Below are 19,220 nucleotides of genomic sequence, written 5' to 3'. Positions count from 1 at the left end.
ATTCACCTCCATTGTGTTCACTGAGCAGCTAGTGTCTCTGCCCTGCTGATCTCAAAACAACATGCACCGATAATTAAAGTTAATGAACCTACCCCTATGACTATAGGGGGATTATGACAACTGGCGAATTTGCCAAAATGTTGAACTATCCCTTTAAGGCCCCCAATGATTACGAAATGTGCCCCCTTGCTGCCACAGGAAGTTACTGTCCAGATAATGGGATGTCGCAGCCTCTTCCCTGTCCTCCCGGTTGGTCCTCCACACCTGGACAGACTTACTGCCGCAGCTGTAATGATACGTCCTCGCTGTGCGGGGGAGCCGCGGCCCCCCGCTGGAGCCAGTCAGTGCACAGATCAAGTCAAGCCAACACCTGTCGACCAGGAACATATAAAGACATGAGGGAGGAGTTAGTATGTGTGATCTGTCCTGTAGGTTGGTATTTATCACTGTGTGGTATCATTTGCATTACAGTTTTCTATCTCCCTGACAGGATATGATATGTATTTGAGCATGTTTTTCTTTGCCCCAGGTCATTACTGTGTAGGCGGTGTAGCTGCACCGTGTCCTGCAGGGACTTATGGCTCTAAAGAGGGTCTGCAGAGGCTGAGAGACTGCACAATCTGTCCTGCAGGTAGACCGACAGTCCTTCTGTGTTGTTATGCTCACAGTTTCACCCTTATAGGCTATAATTTCTGCAGAAATTGATGTACGTAAATGCACCGTCAACTTTTCCATTCATTTACGGTTTCTCTCGTCTTATAGGTCAATATTACTTAGCTTATCGTTTTGCGTGACTTAACCATATATATGGTACCCTGTAAAAAGAAAAAAAAGTTCTTCTAACCTTATCTATAAATACTTTTCTCTAGGGTTTTACTGTCTGGAAGGCGGCTCATGGAGACCCACCTCTCAGTTCCTGTGCCCACAGGGCTATTACTGTGAAGAAGGCACCGCCACCCCTCATGGGTCACCTTGCCCTGCTGGTACAGCGGGGGAACAACTGGGTCAGACAAGTAGGGCAGCCTGTAAGAGATGTAGAGAAGGACGCTTCTGTCCTGCAGGTAAGACTTAGCACTAATTCACTGACTTCAATGGAGCGACAAATATCGAAATACAGGAACAAAATTGTCTAACAGTAGGTAATGAAGAGAGAACATGAAATTAAGATACAATTTAGAGCTAAAATGTTACTGTGGGATGCACTGTCCCATTTTGTATGTCATGAATGTGTATGTGTGTGTGTGTGTGTGTGAGACAGGCTCATCGGGTCCTGGTTTGCCTTGCGCTCGGGGGAGATACTGCCCTGCTGGCACCGTGAAAGAAGTCATATGTCCACGAGGCACCTTCACCCCTCATCAGGGGGCAATAAGTGAGTTTATATACCGTACATCACGTATATTTTCCCTTTGCCAAGTAAAAGAAATCTTTGTTTGGAAACAGCTCCCGTCAAAAGCACAGCTGAGACTTTTATGGTGCTGTAGCAGTCAGTCATAGGAAAAATGCAGTGATAGTATAAGTGTTGTTTAGTTACCATGATGAACTGGATTATATGGATGAGAAACTGCAACAGATGGATGTCAAGAGGGCAAAGAGAGGATGCGTCAATAAAAAAACACAACTGCTGACAGCAATCTGGAGCTGTGAGACCACTATAGTCAAGATGATGGAGGGAAATCTGACTGTAGAACGGGTAAACGGCATCTGATGCCTCTAAAGTTGACTGAAACTAACTGATAAAGTAGGTCTATTATGTATAATGTTTGTAACTATTTCCTTCAGGTGTGAAGGACTGTCTCAAATGCCCTGCTGGCTTCTATTGTCCTGAGGGGACGAGCGACCCTGTGCCCTGCCCACCAGGCTCCTTCAATCCCCTAGAGGGTCAGGATGAGCTGGCTGATTGCAGAGAGTGCTATGCGGGGAAGGCCTGCACACAGGTAGCACTGAGAGCCCCTGATGTGGACTGCATGAAAGGGTAGGTAACGGATAATGGTGTGCTATGATGTTCTGTAAACCTGTGTTTTCTTTGATGTGTAATGTAATTGGATTCTGCCTCGCCCATTGTTATTCTCTGTGATTTCAATCGGTTTGTCTGAATCCTTCAGGTTTGTGTGTCCTCCCGGTTCCTCGAAACCCAACAACCCCTCTAATGCCTGCCCACCAGGGACGCTGAGCAACCGCACTGACCTCACCGACCGCTCACAGTGTCAGCAGTGCCCAGCGCGATATGCCTGCCTTCGAGGTGCCATTCATAGTCGTCACAAATATGTTCAGATTCAATTTTAAAGTATTGTTTATTTCATAGCATCACAAGAAATGAATTAATTTGCTTCTGCCTGATGAATAAGAATGATCAACATATGTCTCTACCTATTTGTCATTTAATTTTCATACAATGTTCAGTAATAGCATTTCACAAAATATTGTCAGATTATAGTGTTTGTCAACGTTGGGGTCATGACCCCATGTGCGCCTATAATTCAAATTGGGTCACCTGAAATGTAATTGATTAAAAAAATGACTGATAAAAATATATTTTTTTAACTTATTATTATTCTTTTTAAAATTATGATTAAAAACACCACACACTATCTTAAACAACTGCATTCTATACTTTCACTTTATTGAATATAAATTGAGTTCAAATAAAATGCAGCATATATACAGTATATATATGTACTGTATGTGTCAAAATGGGGTCATGAGCCAAAAAAGGTTGGGAACCACTGGTTTATATCACTGTCAATGTATTTGGTCAAACATATGATAGTATTTGATCATGTCAGGATTGTCCAGTCTTACGTGATATCAGCACAATCAAGTTTTCCCCACTTGATACCAATATCATTTATACTTAACCAGGAACTGGAGGTATCCAGAGACCACCACTCTCCTGCTTTGCCGGTCATTATTGTCCCCCTGGAGCTATGTTCCCCACCCAGTACAAGTGTCCCGTGGGGACATGGAGTAGTCAGAGTGGACTGGAGGCTGAAAGTGAGTGTCGGCCGTGCTCACCAGGATGGTACTGTTTGGCTGGGTCAGGAGCTCCGTCAGGTCGCTGCAGCTCTGGACACTACTGTCCTGAAGGTACACATGAACACAACTGGTAATAAATGTGCTATCTTCAGTACATCATATGAGTATGTTTAGTTTTCTCTTCTAGAGTTGTAATTATTACTCATTCATGTAGATAAGACTGTGTCGATGTTTCTTCACCAGGGACTGCGTATGGCACCCAGTTCCCTTGCCCTGCAGGCACCTACAGCATGAGAATTGGTAACAGACACAGAGAAGACTGTCTGATTTGTCCTGAAGGCTCTTTCTGTCAGCAGGGCACCTCCAAGCCTTCACCATGCCCCCCGTAAGCACCCACTGGCGTGTTGTGATGAAGAGGATGATGATATGGAAAGAATTAGTCATAAAATGTGTATAAAATGACAGATTAAGCTGGTGTAATAAATATGATTCAGTACATCCGCTCTGCCCTGTCTTTTTCCTCCAGCTCCACATTTCTCCGTCTGAAAGGAGGTCGGAGGCTGGAGGACTGCTCTGCTTGTCCTGCTGGCTATTTCTGTCCCCACTCAGCCACTGTCAACCCCAGAGTGTGTGGAGCTGGCAGCTACTCTGTAAGGTCCCATCTTTAAACGCGGTCCGGTGTGGCTAGTCAACTGACACAGCCAGTTGAAACCAGTGCTTGTGTAAAAGTCTTGTCTTTTCATAAGCAATTCAGATTGTCCTATTTTTAGATTAGCATTTTACGCCCACAGTGATATCGTCGACCATTACTCACCATGTATGTACATCTGTAAATGTCAGCGAGAGGAGCAGTTAAATTTAATTAGAGTTCAATTTTTTTCCCTGCCAACACTGAAGCAGTGTCAGTGATATTCCAGCATCTTCTAAGTTACATCCTCGTCTACCTTTGCGTTTTTTTGGTCTGTATTTATTTTATTTTTTGTGTCCCTCCCCCATGCGAGTTGATATCTTTAACTTCAACTCTCTGAATCTTCCTTCACGTTGTCTTGTGTGTGTAGGACGAAGGCTCGGCGGAGTGTTCTCCCTGCCTGCAGGGCCACTACTGCAGTAACGAGACCACCAGTGAGGAGGCCATGTTAAGCGTCATGGTTTGCCCCGCAGGCTTTCTCTGCTCCCAGGGTTTGGCCCGAGACCCCCAGCGCTCAGCCACCCTGTGTCCTCGAGGCTTCTACTGCCCCGGAGGAGGCATCGTGAGTCAAAGAGGGATACATACATGTAGCAGTGGAAGAATTTTGTTGTTTAATTGATATGGTCTCCTTCTTTATTCATGTTTGAAGCACTTCTGCTGCAATGAGCTTCTGCTAAATGTGATTTCCGTCATAGGATCCCAACCCTGTCCCTTGCCCCAATGGTAGCTACAGTGAATTTCCAGGTCTCCGTCACATGAGCGAGTGTGTCCAGTGTCCTGAGGGGAAGTACTGTTACTCTGAGCAGCCTCAAGAAAAGCCCATTACCAGCCCTGTAAGAAGCCAAATCAATTAAAAAATGATTATATAAAATTATATAATCAAATCATATATAGAGTCTATGAATGTACACATCGAAAAACATGTGTTTTATGTTTTTTTGGTAGGTGAAAAAAACACATACTTACACATACATACATAAAGATGAAACAATTATCTTGTATTCTGTGATGTTTCAGACAGGGGTGTGTCCTAACGGGCACTACTGCCCCCGAGGGACTGGCTACCCCTATACATACCCCTGTCAGGCCGGCCGGTACAGGAACAACACCCTGGGTCACAGTGGAGAGGCGTGTGTTTTATGTCCATCCAGGTATTACTGTGGCAGGTTGGGAACTCACACACCTTCAGTCTGCCCTCAGGTACTGTGGGAACATCTTACATTTAAAAAGACATGTTAAATGGAAGAGACAGTTCTTCATAAGTGTGTTCTCCACCAGATATTTAAGATCTCAAATACTAATATTGTTTCTTTCTTTCTATTTCTTCTCTCTCTCTTTCTCTCTCTCTATTCACAGGGCTTTTACTGTACAGAGAGCACCTCTCTTCCAGAGCCATGTCCTGAAGGAACCTACAGCTCCCGCTCTGCTCTCAGTGATGGGTCTGAGTGCGCCCCCTGTGGGGGAGGCCAGTATTGCACTGGTGTGGGACTCACGGAGCCCTCTGGAAGCTGCAAAGAGCGCTTCTACTGCAGAGAGGGAGCCAAGTCTGCAGTAAGAAAATGTTCTTTTGATAATTTATTAAACATTGCATTAAATATTCCTAATCCCTTTCTTTAACAACTTCCATAAATGGTCTTCTTGATATCCACAACTACATTTAGTGAAACTAATGATAACATCTCTTACTGTTATTTACGGTTACTTACTTTTGTTAAGAACAGGTGCAGCAGAAAGAGTAGAAGAACTTTCTATATCATTATCAGTAACTCATCACATGTCACCTGTGCTATCCGATTTTATTTTATTTTCTGCATTTACATATCAACAATGCATATACGCATACATCATTAAGTAGTGGTCTGAGCTAGGGGAGGAAAATGAATACGGTAAGCAAAATTCAAATGAAGTAGAAAATGAAAAGAAAAGAAAAGAATAAAACAAGGTGGGACAACAACCTATCAACAAATCAAGAAATATGTGTCCTTGTACCTGTTAAGAAATATTTCTTATCACCAGTCAGCTCAATCTGGCACCTTCTAAGCCAGTGTTTCCCCTCTGGATACCTTCACTTAGATCCTTAGGCAGCTAATCCATTAGAGGCCGCCATATGGCCATAAAAGTGTCGTCATTTCCTTTTCATTTGGCATTTAGTCTTTCCATAGGAAAAACTCAAAAAAAAGATTTGTACCATTGAGTTACAATGGGAGGTTTCTCACTAATCCAATTAACACATTGAGCTATTTTTTTTTTTTTTTACTGTTTTTCAGTGTCATTATTAAGAAACTGTCATAATAACACATGACATGATGATGGATCACAGTCCGTCACTTGGAATGGACATCTGAAATGACTCACTACTGTACATTTTTGCTTCTCTTCACACCCACGTACTGTAAACACATACAGACTCCAGTCGATGGTCCGACAGGAGGCTTATGTCCACCAGGAAGTTACTGCCCTCCAGGCTCCTCTACCCCCCTCCCCTGCCCCCCCGGCACCTTCAGCAACATCACTGGTCTGAGTAGACCCGAGGAGTGTGTCAGCTGTCCACCGGGGTAACAACACTCACTGTTAGGGATGTCACGATTATAGATTGTCTTTATGCGATTATTGACAGAGAAATAATCACGGTACTACGATTATCACAATTATTATGCATTCAATAATTTCACAACACTATGAATGTGTAAAATCAAATATAGTCAAAATATAACTACATTACTCATTGTTTACACAAAGTATTTCAAGTATCTATTAATATATGACCAATTATTAACCCCCCAGGGGAAGTGTTTGAAATATTCAGGTCATGAATTGTCATCTATACCAAATGTTTACATTTATTTTAATCGTTTTTTGTTTTGTTTTGCTTTGTTTTTAATTAAAAATGACACGCTAACATTTAGATTCCTACCAATTCATTGTTACGTTAGTTAAATGGACCAGTATTTCTTACATTTACCTTTACTTTGGCGCACATCTGCATCTGAGTTTCCAACATAATCTTTTTTGGAAAATAACGGTATTTAGGAATCTTTACAATTAAATAATTGTGGCCTTTAATACCACGATTAATTGTGAAAACAAGTAATCGTGACATCCCTACTCACTGTTATTCTTTTCCTGCTATGATTATCCTGACATCAGGTAAAAAGGGCTTCTCTCCAACAAACTGTACCTCTCTGTTTGTCAGTTTTTATTGTTTAGGTTACAACAACACCTCGCCTTCAGGTCTTTGTTTCCCCGGTTACTACTGCATGGGTGGCTCGGCTTCACCCGTTCAGTATGAGGCAGAAAAGGGTCATTTTACCTCGGCGGGGGCTTTCAAGGCACAACCATGTCCTCTTGGCACTTTTCAGATGGTATGGAGTCATCCGCACAAACCACCACCACCAACTGCTGCTCCTCTCAAACTGTAGTGTTAAAATTAGATGTGAAAACGCCACATTCAAGGTTATTCCCCTGTCTATAAATCCTCCGCAGCATCGAGGTGCACAGTCATGTGTGGACTGTCAGGGAGGCAGACTGTGTAACCAGACGGGCTTGTCCCTGGCACCACTGTGTCCCACAGGATACTACTGTCCTCCAGGGTCCTCTGTCGCTCGCCCCTGTCCTCCAGTCAGTATCTGTGTGTGTGAGAATGTGGGTGTGTCTATTCGGCTGCTCATCCGTATTATTCAGCCAACTTCTTGTGTATTTATACTCTGTCGTATTTGCTGAATCATTTATTTTTTTAAATTTTATCCCACATAAGACGCTCATATGACAAACTACAAAATTGGGGGAAATAAAGTAGATAAAACAGCACGCAGACAAAAATAAAAAATAAAAATACAACATACAAAAAACAAAAAACAAGAAAACAAAAAAAAACACAGACAACAAGAAACGAAATAAAAATAAATTATAATAATAAGAAACAATAAGAAAGCAATTTATAAGATTACCACAATTTACCTATACATCTTTCATTTACTAAGAGTCATTCAATCATTTGTGAAAAAAATAAAAAAAATACAGCCGTACAGTTTACATGATAGAAAATGGTTGAGGAAAAAGAAAAAAGAAAAAGAGGGGGGGAGTGTAGACTACCCAGCCACTAACTCTATGAAGGAGCGCCAAGTCCTATGGAAGCTCTCTTCAGAGCTCCGCAGATTACTCTGCTGAATCATTTCTGTCCTTTTTGTGTGATACATTTTTTATTTTATTTTATTTCATTACATTTTCATTCATCCAGACCCCTTACCCACACCCTTGTCCCGAGGGCTAACATTAATTATGGACAATTATAGGGAAAAAGGAAATAAATAAATAGATAAATTAAAAAAAAATATATAAATAAAAATAAAAATTCTACTTAATGTTGTTAACATTGTAAAATTACACTATGTGATTCCTCAGGGTTCCTACTCTGATCAGCCTGGCGGTGATACTCTGCAGCACTGTCGACCATGTGAAGCTGGTTGGTTCTGCAGCAGATCTGGTCTCTCTACCTCTCAGGGTCTCTGTGATCCGGGTCACTACTGCACCTCTGGAGCCTCCACCGCCTCTCCAGTAAGACGAATAACAACTCTGATAACTCCACTGCCAGCAGCTTATCCAAAAATGAACTAATGTTTAAGTAAAGAAGTAAGCATTGTAGAACTAGTCTAATTTCCTGACAGCGTCTTTATGTCAAATCTAGATATAGAGTGTTTGACTCCTGGAGTCTTAGGTTGTGCACGGATAATGACATAATTACATCAATCACCTCCTTCCAAAGGAATTTTAAGTGACTGCTATATTTGGGTGTCGTTGGCTCTATAGATGTGTTTCATAAGCAGCGATGTAATACTATTCAAACTGAGCATGCTGATTTCTGGATGAGACAGGATGATGGTTAAACCACTGACAGTTTGACGTTACAGTATGTTCGTGTTTCTGATTTGGTTTTGCTCAGGTGAGGCAATGCTGTGTTTAATTTGCATGTGAGAGTATAAAAAAGAAGGAAAAAAAAAACATGGGACAGTTTGAAGAGGTGGAAATATCCTGGTTCTTAAGTTTGAGTATTTGTGCTTTCCAAGTTAAAGCTGTGTAATTTTATTTGATGGCACACGATCCCACACACGCAGAAAATGTTTTCTCTCTTTCATACGAATATGAATTTACAGGCATGTGTAGTTCAAGTCTGCATATTAGTTAAATAAATAACTGTTTTTCAGAAATATGTTTTGGATAAGCTGCAGTGCGTGGGAAATGAATGACAGCCATTAACTCAAACTGCCCACAGCTTAGACGTGGAACTGGAATGAAAAGAAAATGATCAAACTTTATAAGATTAACACGAACACTTCCGCAACATTTCCCAACAGGTGACTGCTGCGCCCTCTGGAGGTCTGTGTCCTGCAGGTTACGTCTGCCCACGGGGGACCAAGTACCCCCACCATCACCCCTGCCCTGTGGGAACCTGGAGCAGCACCGTGGGAGCCCATAACCTGTCCTCCTGCTGGCCCTGCCCTCCCAGACACCATTGTAACAGTACAGGGCTAAGTCAGCCCTCAGGACTCTGTGATGCAGGTATGAGAATTAGTACAGTAAGGTCGAATTACTGAAAAGAGCATTTGTTGTTTTAAAACTAATTTCCATAGGGTGAGGATGTCTGTCCTTTCTTTTCTTAGCTTTGATACTAAAAGTGAGACAAAAGGTGAAATAAGGATAAAGGTCATAACTGGAAAATACTTTTCTGTTCTGAAAGCATCATCACTTCTGAGGTTTATGTCAGTAAGTTTTCTATCTGCTGATTTATAGGGTATTACTGTTCTGGGGGGGCTGTGTCCCCAAGGCCCTTGGCTGGAGTGACAGGGGACATTTGTCCAGTTGGACACTACTGTCCCATGGGCTCAGCTTCTCCTGTACTCTGCCCTGACGGAACTTACTCAAACACTACAGGTACAAAAATAAAATAAATATCTCATGCTGTTTGATAAATGAGGTATCAAAATTATATAACATTAATTCTTTATTTCCTTGATTCTGGGTGAAAGGGGCAGAAGCATGTGAGGACTGTCCCTCAGGGACCTACTGTCTGTCAGGTGAAGGTGTCCAGCCCTGTCCAGCAGGACACTACTGTGTGGGTGGTGGTGTTGAAGGCATCCTGCCCTGTCCCCCCGGCACATACAGCTCTCAGTTCGGCCTCAGCCAAGTGGAGCAGTGCCTCATTTGTCCAGCAGGTGAGGGTATTGTCACATGTTTGTCATCAGTGCTCTGTCTCCAAGACGCTGGGAAGTCTTCCAAAAAAAATGTAAAGCGAGATGAGTCAAATTTGAATGCATTAAATTGTGATTGATTGGTGTATTTGCTGGATGTGTTGAAACAAATTGGTTTAAACAAAGACAATAAAAGAAGATTCTTGTATCTAATTAACCAGAGGAGGGATACTTTCAGGCGTGATGGGATTTTGCTGTACCACAGTGATTTATTTTTTCAATTTTTGACAACAGGGTTCTACTGTGAGGACTGGGGTCTGTTTGAACCGACTGGGCCCTGTCAGGCTGGTTATTACTGCATCGCAGGTACACATGTATGGTAGGAGCACAATTGTTGACAGTGTGTCAGCCAATTGTCAAGTGTTAGCTGTCATCCAACATGCTGCACAAATACTAAAATGGACCAGACAATTGAACCTAACTCACATATTCTCCACCCTCTCTAGGTGTAAACTTTCAGAACCCAGACGGCAACTTCAGCACGGGGGTCGGAGGAGAGTGTCCGAAGGGGAGGTACTGTCCAGAGGGAACTAGTCTCCCTCCGGCCTGTCCTCCGGGGACATACTCTAACAGGTGGGTAGGCCACTATATACCATAAACATAGGCTTAAAGAGTGTTTACTCTGCTCTGGATCTCTTTACCACCTGACATCCGTAATACCGACTCTCTCCCTGTTTTCAAAACAAGACTCAAAACCCACCTGTTTAAAATCGCTTACCCACTCCACCACCCAAACACTCCAACCTATCCCATCTTTTTGCAGTTTTTTATTCATTTATTGTTTTCTTAAATGTAGTACATTTAATATTTGCTAATTTTTTTGTTTTGAATGTTATATTTATTGTATGTTTTCTGTGTTTGGATGTTGTTTATTGATGATTTTATGTGTTGCTCTCTTCTGTAAAGTGTCCTAGAGTGGCTTGAAAAGCGCTTTTTAAATAGAATGTATTATTATTACTGTTTTTTGTTTACTATGTTTGTATGTGCATGGTTGCAGTCTTCATCTGACAGACATCTCTGGCTGTAGTCCGTGTCCAGCCGGTCACTTCTGTGGCGCTGCAGGTCTCACTCATCCATCTGGGCAGTGTGAGGCAGGATTCTTCTGTCCAGGGGGAGATACAACATCTACAGGTGAAACTGGACAATGTTGACTCTTTATGTTTTTCATGAGAAGTTCATTTCATCAGCGCCGGTGGGATAAAGCCACAATAATTGACCCTATTGAACTTCTCAGTGGGGTAAACTTGGTTTGACCATTCAAATATTACCACAACAAATCAGCAGTGTGTTAATCATTGATTTTCCATTAATATATTTCATGCATGAAATGAAATGATGGAGAGCAGAACTAATATATAATGTGTGAATATAAGTCTTATGAATAGACATCAGATAGAAGAGAAACAGATGCTGATAAAGGCATGAAATCTGAATGTGTGAGGATGTTCTGTTGAATAAATGATTACTGAATTAATCAGGCTGTATCACAGGATTCGTGACATTAAAGGCTTAGCAGTCATAATCTCAGTAATTTACCACATCTAATTGGCTTTTCCCCTCCAGGTTCAGAAGGAGGTCTTTGCCCACCGGCTCATTACTGCCCAAAGAGCAGTGCCAGCCCGCTGCCCTGCCCAGCTGGGACATACACCAACCTCACAGGCCAGTCACTGTGTTCCCGCTGCCCTGCTGGATACTACTGTCCAGAAAAGACGGGCAACTTTACCATGTTCCCCTGCCCCCCTGGATTCTACTGCCCCGATGGTAGACTCACTCAGATCATTAACAATCATGGTTGTGATTCTTCATAGATTTACTGAAAAGGGATAGTTCAGTATTTTGGCAAATTGGCCCATTGCCATAATCCCTATAGTCATAGCAGTAGGTTTGTTACCTTAATTGACGGTGCAAGCTGTATTTTGATCGGCGGAGCAGAGCCCCGAGCTGCTCAGAGCTACGCTACGGAGGCTAATGGGATTTCTTGGTTTCCCTCATCGAACTCTGTCTCGTAACGTTGTGTTATTATCTCATAGCGTGGTGAATGTGCAGGTCACAACTATTCCACCAGAGCGTTTTGGAGTTGTTGGATTGTGTATTTGATGAGAAACCAAGAAATCCCATTAGCCTCCGTAGCGTAGCTCTGAGCAGCTTGTGGCTCTGCTCCGCTGTTCTAAAAACACCTTGCACCGACAATTAAAAGTAACGAACCTAATGCTAAAACTATAGGGATTATGGCAATGGGCCAATTTGCCAAAATGTTTAACTATCACTTTAAGCACATTATTTTCATTTATACACATCTTTGGTGTTTTGTATGGTATGAAATGAAAAAATCACCTAGACCTTTGCCTTAGGGAAAACACACAGGTTTTGGCCATACCCACTTTTGTCTGCAAAACTCATATCTACTTAAATTACTAACACTGCAAGAACTAGTCAAAATACAGCAGTGGCAACAAACATAGACAATTATCAATCAATATTTTATTCTTGAAACAAACAAACAAAAAAAACCTCAAAAAAGTCAGTATAATAGAATGTATAAAATGCCTCTGACTGGGCATATAGCCCATCATATTCCTGAACATGCCACTGCATAGTATCGCAATTGTGATTGTATTCTATGCACAGGGACTAGGCACGCCACTCAGTTTCCCTGTCCTCGTGGATACTACAACCCAGAGCCCATGACTCAGAGTCTGGACAGCTGCCTGCCTTGTCCTCCAGGACACTACTGTGAGAAGGAGAGGCTGACCAAAGTGTCTGGAAAATGCAAGGCTGGTCAGTAATGGTGTCTTTGTTTTTATTTCTACCAAGGACAGGATCAAAACCATACACCCTAGTTTCTCAGTGTCAGGAGTTGGATTTCTGTGTGAGCCTCTTTGTCTCAAGGGGCCGGCAAGCTGATCCAGACTGCTTTAGTCTGTGAGAAAAAGAGTGCACATTAAGCACGAAAGCATCTCAACTCAACTCTAGCCACATCTGTCAGTATTTTACTTCTCTTTATACACTTTCTCTCCAGAATTTCAGGAACAATAGTATCTTTTAAACAATCTCCTCAAAATGCAAAACAGCCTAGCTCCACACATCAACACAAAATGCTCTTAACTTACAGGCAGACATTAGAGCAGTGGCTACCTGCTTTATTAAAGGTGTACAGAAATGACCGTTTGTCCTGTTTGTCGCGCCGAGTTGTCACGAGCTGCAACACGAGTTTACCCGAGTAAGGAAAACAAATTTGATTGGTCGTTATTGAGCGGGCGGGATATTCAAAACTTGGGGCGAGACCGAGCTCCGTGTGTGTGTGTGTGTGTGTCTCAGATGTTTGAATGACGGATTACGGATCCAATATCAGTGGCTGATGAATCGTGTACAGGCTGACGTATAATCCGTGCGCCTGCATTATCCAATGCGAAAAAAAAAAACACACTTTCATCCCGGATTTACTCAAAAATAGAATTTTGCACAAAGTTTGGCCTACATCGCCTGATAGATGAGTTATTACACTAATTTTATGACCCAGAGTGGGCTTAAATTCAATTTTCTTTTCTGTACACCTTTAAGCCTTTTTCCCCCGAAACATGACTCATCTTCTTCAAATTTGCTCTCTTCCTGCTCTGTTCGTCTTTCTTCACCCTGTGCTGAGAAAATGATCATATGATGCTACAGAATATTTCAGGAGGAAATGTGTTTGTACATCACAGACAGAGGCAGACAGCAGTTGAGAGCTTCACCACAACTTCATTGTCTACGACTATTTTTTTTTCTGTCAGGTTGGTTCTGTGTGTCAGCGGCGTGGAACTCCCAGCCTTTCGACCTGGACAACTACACCAACGCCAACTGTCTATGTCCAGCTACCTCCACCGGGGGGCGCTGCCAGGTCGGCCATTACTGCCCCTCAGGAAGCATTGAGCCTCTGCCTTGTCCACCTGGGACATTCTGCAACATCTCAGGTACTTGGATCATGGATCTATATAAGAACATCCATGACTTGGACACTGATGATGAAATACCTGGTCATCACAGTAGTGTTAATCAGCATGTCAGTGGGCCTTTGCTCTGGTAAGCCACCTGCTGGTGGAGGGCTACATTCAGGTTTTCCTTCCTTCCAAACAAGTGCATTTAATGTCACAACAAATAATGTCTCATATTAGACTTGTAAAAGGTAAAACAGTTAACACAAAGCAGTGGGTGAGAAAGCTGTATGACATTCACCTGAGGTCCAAAGATACACCCAGTCCGGTGATCTGACTGTGTTTGACAATCAGTAACCTGTATAAAACATAAAAATAATTATACAAAACACTATGCTGCAGCATGTTAAAAGAGTGAATAGTGTAGTGCACAGTATATGAAAGAAGTGCATTTCACCATACATTTTAATTAAACACATTGTGAGAAGAGAAAAATCAGGTGTTTTTGTTGATGATGATGATCATCAAATGTTATTTTGGAGTGAATATATACCCTAGGTTTGAAATTTTTTATGATAGGTTATGATACATTTATATAATCATTTTTTTCTGTAGAGGATAGTATAGGAAAAGTGAATGCATAGATAAGGTAACCCTGGGATAATTTGTTTCCTGGCCACATTATTCTGCAAAACAGGATATCACTCTCTTCGCATTGTATAGGTGAGAGTTTTGGGAATATAAATTACCAAAATGAATGTACTTATGTTGCTCAAAAGGTTTGGCTCTACCGACGGGCCCCTGTTCCGCTGGGTATTACTGTGCAGGAGGAGCCACTGAGGCCAGACCAACAGATGGAGAAACAGGCAGCATCTGTCCACCCGGGACGTACTGTGGTAAGCCCTGCTTTGGTGAAATGATCAGTGTATTGGATCCACAAATACCTGCTATACTCATTTGAATATTTATATGTGGTTTAATTGGTATAAAACATAGAGTATGAACCTCGATGCCAATGAAATCTTATGCAGAAGTCAACTGAGACACAAATATGTTAATCATATGAATTGTGTACAATGGACCAATACAACAAAGTAACAGTTTCAAAGTTTTATCATATTTTACTTTACATTCAGAGGGCAGCTCTTCAGAATTGATTGATATTGTTTTTATATATAGTATAGTGAAAGGGCCTCGGCCTTTCACACTGGGGTTTTCTCCTGATTTCTTGCCTCAGACCACAGACATGCAAATTAGATAGACTGAGACTGTGGAAGAGCTCTAACTATGACTCAGGTGGATTGGACACCCCTAAATTACCCATGGGTTCGACAGTGAGTCATCCTGTGTCTATTTGTGTTAGTTGCTTGATAGACTCTTGACCTGTGTAGTCTCCACACTCTCTGTGCAGTCTATCCTGTGTCACGACTCCTGCCTCAACCCTGTTTATTTTTGCCACGCTGCCTCTCTCTCCATTCACCCACAAGATGCTCACTTCTCATTTCCAATGCACTCAGTCATGACTGGCTCACCGGCCTCAACCTGTTTACCATTCCTCACTCAGCTCACAGTACTGTATAAATACCGGCTGTGTTGGGGGCGCCTCAGTGCCTCACCTAGTAGAGTGTGTATCACATGGACCTTACAGCATGTCAACCCTCGCTCTCTCTCCCCTAACTCACTGTTCTGTCTGAATAAAGCCAAAATGCTTCAAAAATATAAGTACCAGCTTTTTACTCAGTCATTTCCCACATTTTTGCGTCATTCAAATACATTTTTTTTCTGGGTTTGTTCCTGTACTTGTCTGGAAACCTTTCTTATCACCATCTGATAAAATATCTGGACTGTTCTTGTCTGTTTGCTTTGGGTCCCTCTTGTTGAACAAACTGTGATATCCTGATAAGCTACACTGCCCGATAGTCTTGCAGAGACACAAGGGCAGTGGATGAACCGATGACTGAATTTGAACCTTTTCTAATTATTTCTCTCTCTACAGTTGAGGGCTCAGGAGGGCCAGAGTTGTGTCCAGCTGGTACTTTCTCCCCGGTGCCAGGTCTAACAGGTGAGGCTGGCTGTCAGCTCTGCACCGCGGGGTTCTTCTGCAGAGGATCAGGCCTCCAGGCTCCAACTGGACCCTGCAGCCGAGGTCAGTCTCATTAATCTATTATGAGAGTCGTTCGTTTGATAGAAGTGTGAGTGTTTGATACATGTGGTAAAGCGTCAGCCTCCTTGCCATCATTTTGCACCACACTTCATTGTGTCTCTTGTCACTGGTTAGGTTACTGGTGCCCCCCTGGTCAGGCTGTAGCTACAGCTCGGCCATGTCCTCCTGGCCACTTCTGCCCACAGGGTAGTGCAGCCCCAGAGCGCTGTCCATCAGGAACCTATCAGGACAGAGAGAAACAGACCACCTGCACTGTCTGTGAGGCAGGTAGGAGCAGCTCCCACTACACTGTCTGCATTAACAGATATTTAGTTTGTTTAGTATTCTGCAAAAGTCGGTTTACAGACGTGGACAAAATTCTTGGTACCCTTTTGTTAAAGAAAGAAAAACCTACAATTGTCACTAAAAGGACGTTCTCCCAGAAGCTTTGTGGACAGATGAGACAAAACTGGAGCTTTTTGGCAAGTCACATCAGCTCATTATACACAGATGCAAACAAGAAGCATACGAAGAAAACGTGGATCAGGCTCCAGGCAGTTTGCTCACGAGGAGTCGACAGGTGCAGAAGTCTCATTGAGAGTTACAGAAATCACCTGACTGCAGTGACTGCCACAAAAGGTTGTGCAACAAAAGATTAAGTTAAGGGTACCATCATTTTTGTCCAGGACAGTTTACATAATTCTGTTGAATCACAATTCAAAAGCAGTGTCTGTTAATTTTCACAAAATTTTCATTTATTAAATTCATTACTTTTGTCAGTTTCAAGTTATTTCAGTGACAATTGTGGGTTTTTCTTTAGTTTGCAGAAGGGTACCAACAATTTTGTCCATGTCTGTATGTGTTTAGTTTTCGGACGACCTTGGCATACTGACATCGCTGATAAAAAATAACATTTCTTTTTTTCAAGGTTCCTACTGTGATCGGAGACTGGGTCTAGCCAATGCCTCTTTCCCGAGGCCGTGCCCTAAAGGACACTACTGCCCTGCAGGTACAGCCCTGCCCAACCAACAGCCCTGCCCCACAGGCTCCTTCAACCCAAGACAAAGCACAGACAGCGCGGCGGGCTGCATGCCATGTGCTGCCGGACGCTACTGTCCTTCTGTGGGACTGTCAGAACCGGCAGGTGAGGAAGAGACATCTCATCTCTTCAGTCAGCTTGTATTTTTCTTTGATTTTTCACAATTATTTTTGGTGTTTACTATAATTTCAACAAACACATTAGTGAAGTTATTGCTATTATCTTATTGTTGTGGTGTTTGATAACGCTATTTGAAAGGGTTATATAAGATTCATATAAGACTCAGGATGTGGTTTCTCTAAGTCAGCTATGAATATTTAAATGTAAAATTCACCAGTCTTTCTTTAAGTGCAGAAAAACTCTGGATTTACTGTATTAGTTGAGGTTTTGAAATCTAAAGTTTGGTCAAAATACACATACAATACTATTTGCACTAGAGCCATTTGATCGATCCAGTGGTAGTTTGTAGCATGTTGAGCTGCAGATGTATCAGCACATACTGTACTGATAGTGTGTTGTAATATTCTTCGATCCATAGGACCGTGCCATGCTGGTTATTGGTGCAGAGAGGGAGCATCTTCTCCCAACCCGCTGGACGGACTCTCAGGTTCCCTGTGTCCGCCTGGTCAATACTGCCCCTCAGGTTACTGCCTCCTTCTCCTTTAATAAGCAGTCATCAGCCACCAGCAGCTGAATCAGTGTTGCTATAGACTACTGATGCCTGAAATGTATCAGGCTGCACAGGGTTATCACATTTTCAAAATAATGTTTTTTGTAATCCACTGCTGATGCAGCTTATTTTAGAGGCTAATGTATCCAAATTTATACCGCACACGGCTATTAGCATTCTACCTTGTTATGTTCTAGGGCTATGATGTTTTATTCATGCTAATTACAATTTGGTGGCCTACAGTGAAGTCCTGACAACATTTATCTTGTAACTTTTGAGACTGTTTTCTTCAAATTAATTTTGTACACTTGTTCTGTGTGACTCGGGGCACTGACCCATGCGGTAAAAACGCTGCTGTAGGGTAAACCCCGCCTCCTTCTGAGCGGCTTAATGCTGCGCACAGCTGTGGTGCTTCAACAAAGTGTTTCACTCTTAAGCTGCACTTACATTCTGCTTACAACGTGTAAAACACTGTCACATAACAGTGTATTGTGTCAGCAAACCCAATAACTACGACCTTCCTGTCATCTTTTAGCAGATTTCTGAACACTGCTCCGTTTTCTGTTGATGAAATGTGAGTCGGGTATTTGTTTCATCTTTGCAGGCACCACTGCTCCCGTGCCGTGCCCTGAAGGGAGCTGGTCAAACAGCTCAGGCCTGCGCAGCCAGGACGACTGCAGGCCCTGTGTGGGGGGATTTTACTGTGACTCTGTTGGTCTCACTAAACCTAGTGGACCCTGCAGTGGGGGGTACACCACACTCTTGATTAAATAACAACAACAAGACACTACTATTGTTCTTTAAGATTAAAAATGCTAGAAACACTTTATAGGAACTACACACTATTAAGCATAAATTTAGTAGTGATTCAGCATTTATAAAGCATAATCCTACATTGATACAAATTAGTATTAGTATTATTTATAAACAGTTGGATGGATAAGCCTAAATGTGTTTAATGATTTATTTGGATACCTTTTGCAGGCATGAATGCACATCCAAATTATTTATAATTTACTTCCACTTTCTAAATGATTTTATGAACCACTCATATCTCCTAAATAGCTGAATCCATCACTTATTAAAGCAGAAGTAAGCGATCCGGTGGTTTTGGCTAACTTCTTGTCAGCAGATGGAGTTAGCAGTCCCCGCTCTCGTCCCTACGTCACCACAATCACGCGCATCCCTTGGCTGCACACACAGAGAGGACTGCCCCTTTATGCCGTTCTCTCTCCTCATTGGATAAAGGTTGTAGGATACAAGGAAAGTTTTCTCCTCGGCTTACAGCAGAGCAGAGTGACTGACAGACCCGTGTTTCAGACCAAACACTCTATAGAAGTGATTGCTGTCGGAAGATATAACTATTTAAGACTTATATTAACACAAATATTCCGCTTACTTCTGCTTTAAGTATGAAAATATAATCATTAAACACATTATAGATGAGCTTTTTTAATTAAAAGTTAAATTCTTTAAATGAGAGTTAGGACTGTGTTTATAAACATACTTTATTCTAATTAATATCAATGTTGGAATTATGTTTTATAAATG

General features: G+C 42.2%; 1 protein-coding gene across 1 annotated transcript in view; it reads left to right on the top strand.

Moving 5' to 3' along the window:
- Nucleotides 1–19,220, top strand: part of LOC146976609 (uncharacterized) — a 62,553-nt gene that overhangs the window by 965 nt on the left and 42,368 nt on the right. The window contains exons 3-34 of the mRNA XM_085796508.1: nt 199–432; nt 530–631; nt 870–1,061; nt 1,259–1,369; nt 1,780–1,972; nt 2,103–2,239; nt 2,860–3,084; nt 3,217–3,358; nt 3,500–3,623; nt 4,032–4,223; nt 4,357–4,494; nt 4,679–4,861; nt 5,018–5,212; nt 6,068–6,216; nt 6,855–7,023; nt 7,145–7,279; nt 8,063–8,215; nt 9,013–9,217; nt 9,449–9,589; nt 9,685–9,870; nt 10,141–10,212; nt 10,353–10,479; nt 10,904–11,037; nt 11,470–11,667; nt 12,535–12,684; nt 13,677–13,856; nt 14,597–14,713; nt 15,814–15,963; nt 16,096–16,248; nt 16,889–17,104; nt 17,538–17,642; nt 18,274–18,418. Of these exons, the coding sequence (XP_085652634.1) occupies nt 222–432; nt 530–631; nt 870–1,061; nt 1,259–1,369; nt 1,780–1,972; nt 2,103–2,239; nt 2,860–3,084; nt 3,217–3,358; nt 3,500–3,623; nt 4,032–4,223; nt 4,357–4,494; nt 4,679–4,861; nt 5,018–5,212; nt 6,068–6,216; nt 6,855–7,023; nt 7,145–7,279; nt 8,063–8,215; nt 9,013–9,217; nt 9,449–9,589; nt 9,685–9,870; nt 10,141–10,212; nt 10,353–10,479; nt 10,904–11,037; nt 11,470–11,667; nt 12,535–12,684; nt 13,677–13,856; nt 14,597–14,713; nt 15,814–15,963; nt 16,096–16,248; nt 16,889–17,104; nt 17,538–17,642; nt 18,274–18,418 (5,030 nt within the window). The 5' untranslated portion in view covers nt 199–221. The remainder of the gene's footprint in view (nt 1–198; nt 433–529; nt 632–869; nt 1,062–1,258; nt 1,370–1,779; nt 1,973–2,102; nt 2,240–2,859; nt 3,085–3,216; nt 3,359–3,499; nt 3,624–4,031; nt 4,224–4,356; nt 4,495–4,678; nt 4,862–5,017; nt 5,213–6,067; nt 6,217–6,854; nt 7,024–7,144; nt 7,280–8,062; nt 8,216–9,012; nt 9,218–9,448; nt 9,590–9,684; nt 9,871–10,140; nt 10,213–10,352; nt 10,480–10,903; nt 11,038–11,469; nt 11,668–12,534; nt 12,685–13,676; nt 13,857–14,596; nt 14,714–15,813; nt 15,964–16,095; nt 16,249–16,888; nt 17,105–17,537; nt 17,643–18,273; nt 18,419–19,220) is intronic.

The sequence above is a fragment of the Trachurus japonicus genome, chromosome 13 (genome assembly GCF_045865225.1).
Source record: "Trachurus japonicus isolate A0001 chromosome 13, Traja_1.0".
Taxonomy (NCBI): Eukaryota; Metazoa; Chordata; class Actinopteri; order Carangiformes; family Carangidae; genus Trachurus; species Trachurus japonicus.
Note: the sequence above shows the minus strand (reverse complement) of the source record. Positions and strands in the feature narration are given on the sequence as shown.